Source organism: Stegastes partitus, unplaced genomic scaffold (assembly GCF_000690725.1).
Source record: "Stegastes partitus isolate 25-593 unplaced genomic scaffold, Stegastes_partitus-1.0.2 Scaffold432, whole genome shotgun sequence".
Taxonomy (NCBI): domain Eukaryota; kingdom Metazoa; phylum Chordata; class Actinopteri; family Pomacentridae; genus Stegastes; species Stegastes partitus.
The window spans coordinates 225674-230603 of NW_007578163.1; the positions used below are offsets into that span (position 1 = coordinate 225674).

The 4930-nt window shown below is 42.0% G+C and overlaps 1 protein-coding gene across 1 annotated transcript in view; it reads left to right on the top strand.

Moving 5' to 3' along the window:
• Nucleotides 1-4930, top strand: part of mgat4b (alpha-1,3-mannosyl-glycoprotein 4-beta-N-acetylglucosaminyltransferase B) — a 58813-nt gene that overhangs the window by 48880 nt on the left and 5003 nt on the right. Inside the window, exons 10-11 of the mRNA XM_008286106.1 lie at nt 193-323; nt 2035-2142. Coding sequence (XP_008284328.1) covers nt 193-323; nt 2035-2142 — 239 coding nt within the window. The remainder of the gene's footprint in view (nt 1-192; nt 324-2034; nt 2143-4930) is intronic.

A 4930-nucleotide genomic window follows, 5' to 3' on the forward strand; every position in this document is an offset into this window, starting at 1 on the left:
TGATTTAGAACATCCTCACGTGTCCATCCCACATTCCAGACTGTCTCTGATTGGTCGCAGCTGCTCAGGGATTTGAACCAGCAGCCTTTCACTAATTGGCGTGTTTCCTGTTAAAGAGCATCGAGTTCACGGCTGAGTTGTTGTGAAGTTCCTCGGAGCAGAATAACCCGAATCCTCCGTCTGTCACTGCAGGGAAGATGTTCAAGTCTCTGGACCTGTCGCTCATCGTCGAGTTCATGCTGATGTTCTACAAAGACAAACCCATCGACTGGCTGCTCGACCACATCATGTGGGTCAAAGTGTGCAACCCGGAGAAGGACGCGGTGAGTTTAAAGACGCTAACAGACTGAAACCACGTCAGCTGCTGAAAGAAACACTGAAGATCAGCTGTTAGTTTAGCAACAAAACACAGCAGCTAGAGGACACATCTGAGTCAGAGCAGACAACACAGTGATGAGTGAAACGTTGGATTCAGGGTGTTGAGCTCAAATGAAAATCAAATAAGAAGAAGTGGATCTGCAGCAGGATCATTTTTTTTTTTTTATCTTTATTTCAAACATAAAACAGTGAAATCAACAAAACAAAACAAAAGAAAATAATGATTAATAATAAATAAAGATAAATAAGAATAAGAAAAAGAAATTAAATCAGCCAAGAGAAGAAAAAAAGAAAATGCATTCATCATCATTAACATGCTTGAAAAGGAGCAGGAAGAAGTAAAAGCTTATTTAATCCTCCCCCTAATCTCATGTATATACACATGCATACACCTACTTTCATGTATAAAACTTTACATGATTACCAATATAGTAATGCGTCCACGCATCAATGCACACTGATATAACTAATTACAGCATCAACACTACACCAGATATTCAACCCGACCTCCTCAGAACCAGCGGGTTCTTCACTGACAGGAACTTCACTGATGAATCAAAGTTTTACTTTCAGACTGTGAATGTTTCTACAGTTACAGCCCCTTAAAAATCCAGTTTTCAGACACATTTGAGACCTAGGATCTGTCTAGAAGATGATCCTGGTATCATCCGTTGGTCAAAATGGTCCTTTCATTGTCTAGACCAGGGATCTCCAGCTCTGGTCCTCGTGAGCTACTGTCCTGCAGGTTCTGGACGTTTCAGTACCGCAACACACCTGAATCACATTAACGGATCATAAGCAGACTTGTGTAGAACTTGACAACAAGCTGCTGGAGATCCATTAATGTGAGTCAGGTGTGTTGCGGTACAGAAACGTCTAGAACCTGCAGGACAGCAGCTCACGAGGACCAGAGTTAGAGATCCCTGGTCTAGAACATTATTGTGTCCAGAAGATGATCCTGGTCTAGAACCGGTTCTGACCAACCACCATCAACATGCTGATATGAGCCTGGAAAGTTTACCCAGAATGCACTTTGTAAAGTTGTCTCTGGTGAATGATCAGAACCAGAACCACATACAGGGTACCAATGATGGTTTCTATGACTCTATGTCATAGACATTAAACTGCTGCAGTCTGACTGGTACCACTTTGAGACATCCCATAATACTGATGCTACCAGCTGCTGACAGAGGACATGAACAGAACCCAGGTTTAGTCTTTAGACTGTGACACCTGGATGGATGTAGAACTGATCTGGGACGTGCTCAGGGTGGAACTTTGTTCAGATTTAGTTCATCTGGAATGAGTCCACTTTTGGACAGAACCTGCTTTAAGTTAAAACCTTTTCCAAGAAAGTCTGACATGAATAATGAGGATCCAGATGTTTGCAGAGAAAATACCGTTAAAATCCACAAAACAAAGTGACTTTTGATGAAGTTTAAAGTCTTCTGTCATTAAAACAGTCCAGTTAACAAAGATTGTTTCAGGAAGATTTAAATCAGCAGCTTCTGTTAGAAACTTGATTCTGTACCTTAAACGTGCATCACTGAGGATTTATGTGGTTCTGTTTGTAGTCAGACTCTGATGATCAGTGAATCCTGCTGCTGCTCTGAGGGTTTAACAGGTTTCTCTGCTTCCTCCTCGTGTCTCCGTCAGAAACACTGTGACCGGCAGAAAGCCAACCTGAGGATTCGCTTCAAGCCATCGCTCTTCCAGCATGTCGGGACGCACTCGTCTCTGGCCGGAAAGATCCAGAAGCTCAAGGTACCGAACGTGTCCGAGTCAATGTCCTGCTGAGATGAGTTCTGCATCCCTTATTATGTCATAGTTCTGTCTCTTTGTGCTCATACGCCATATTTTTGTCAGTTTTTGCATCTCCGTTGTGTCTTTGTACACTTCCTGGTGGTTTGAAGTGTCTGTTTGCTCATATTGCTTCGTTCTGTCGTTGCATCGCACACCTTACTGCATCTCATTGTGTTCCATTTGCATCTTTATTGTTGATTTTTACGTCTTTCTGGTGGTTTTGTCTGCCTTGGTGCTCCTTTTGCATCACTTTGTGTTACTTTTGCGTATCTTTGTTGTAGCTTTGCACCTCTTTTTGTTGGTGTGTCTTTATGCTCATTTTGCATCTTTTTGGTTCATTTTTATATCTTTTTTATTTTAAATCACTTTGTGCTCATTCTCATGCTCATTTTGCATCCCTTCTTTGTTGCTTTGCACATTTTTCAGTTTGTTTGGAGGTTCACTTTGCATCCCTTTGTCATCATTTTGCACAGTTTCTGTTGTTGTTTTGTGTCTCTTTGTGTTTATTTTGCATCTTTTTTGGTGATTTGTCTCATTAGGGTCCAAACACTAACAGCTCAAGTACCCTATTGTAACCCTTAGGTTTCTTATGTTTATTTTTCCGCCAAACCAAACACATTTTTGAGGACCTAAACATGCAACAAAAGCTCACCAAAATCGCCACTTTGACATGTCAATGGCTCCACAGCGCCCCCTGGAAAATTTCAACGGAGTCCCGTCACAAGCCCGTTTGGTCTCGAGCTACAAAATTAGTTATGCTTATAGAGCAGGTCAGGACGAACAAAAAAGTCCATCAACACATTTCTGTAAACCCAACAGGAAATCCGCCACGTTGGAAAAAGGGCGAGCATTCCAGGCCATTTTCCCTCATTTTTGGCCATATTTTGGTGTGTAAGGGGGCAGAACGTGCTCTGATCTGCTCAAAACTCGACTCGCTGGATCAGAGTCCCACCCAGATTGCACTACCACTGCGGCCTGCCATGCACACCGCCTCAGTTCACCGCCTCAGCTTGCCGCCTCAGCTCACCGCCTCAGCTCGCCGCCTCAGTTCGCGATAAAACAGGAGGTGGCGTATAGCTAGGCTTCAGGGGCTCCGATCAGCTCGAAACTCAACATTTCGGATCAGAGACCCACCCAGAGTGCATTTCTGCCACGTGTGCGAAGGCCGACAATCGTAAGGCGAGGACCCGACCATTGCTGCTTGCAGCTTTAATTTTGAATAGTTTTTGTTGATTTTTGCATCCTTCTGTTGGTTTTGCGTCCCTTTGTGATCAATGCACATCTCCGCTGTTGTCTTTAAGTCTCTGTTTTCTCATTTTGCGTTGTTTCGTCATTGCTTCACACGTCTTTGTTGGCTTTGCATCTCGTTGTACTCGTTCCGTATCTCAGTCGTTGCTTTTCACATCTTTCTGTTGGTCTCGTGTCTCTTTTTGCCCGTGTAGCCTTTGTTTTGTTTATTTCCAGCTTTCTGTTGGTCTTGCGTGTTCTTGTGCTCATTTTGCGTCCCTTTGTTGTTGCTTGACACTTCTTTCTGTTGGCTTTGTATGTCTTAGCAACCTTTCCTCCATCTCTTTGTGTGTCAAGACAAGGTCTACGCATAAAAACACTGATCAGACAGAAATCCACTTCAAACAACAAAGTGGTGAGAAAACAAGTGGGAAACTTTTAAAGTTCACTCAAACTGAATACTCAGTCATATTTGAGGCTGCAGCAAAGAGCTGCTGGTTAGTCGATTTAAGAGACTTTCAGTTGGAGTATGAACACGACTAATCAGAAAACATCCTGAGAGTCCAACGCTGCACTTCGTCCTCATTAGAAGAAGCGGTGCAGCTGCTGGCAGCAGAATAATGAGTCAGAAAAGCACTAATTTAATCAACTCTGCCTGATCTTTCAGATGTTCAGCAGCTGGAAACAGGCCCAAGAAGAGTCGAATGTGACACTTAATTCTGAAGTTACAACAGAAGATAAATGTGCTCCGAGCCAATCAGCAGCAGCAGCTCTGATTTATTCTGTCTAATTCTTTATTTCCATTTGTATTTCAATCTTTGTGGCTCTTTGATTCACTTTCAAACAAGAAAAATTCACCAAGCAAGCGTTAAAGTCGTGTTCTAACTCTGCTGAATGCTTCTTCTGGCTGTGAAACGCAGAAACAACTTTGGTGTTTTATAGAACAGTTTAATCACGTCGATCAGACCAGTCTGCAGCATTCAAGCTAGTCTGAGAGTCTTCAGATTCTTCTCTGATAGAGCTCAGTTCTGGTTCTGTCTGTAGAATGATGCTGCAGGAGTCACCATGGTTTTAAGTCATTCAGTGAATAGAACCTCACCTTCTACATTTGTGCTAAAATATTATTAGAATGGAAAATTAATGTTGTGTCCAGACGATGATCCTGCTGTGAGATGTGTGTAAAAACGGTCCTTCCATCGTCTAGAACTGGTTCTGACCAACTACCATCACACATGCTGACATGAGCCTGGAAAGTTTACCCAGAATGAACTTGGTAAAGTTTTCTCTGGTGAATTATAAGAAAACGGTCATAGACATTAAACTGCTGCAGTTTTACTGTTCAAACTACGATACATCCCATAATACTGATGTACATTTACACAATGGTTTTCATCAAATATTGGTCAAATTATATGAAAGTTGTCTAAAATTACACAAAAATGGTCCCAAATTGCTCAAAATTAGTTCAAAATGATGCACAAATATTGAAAAAGGTATGAAATTGTCTAGAGTTAGTCAAAAA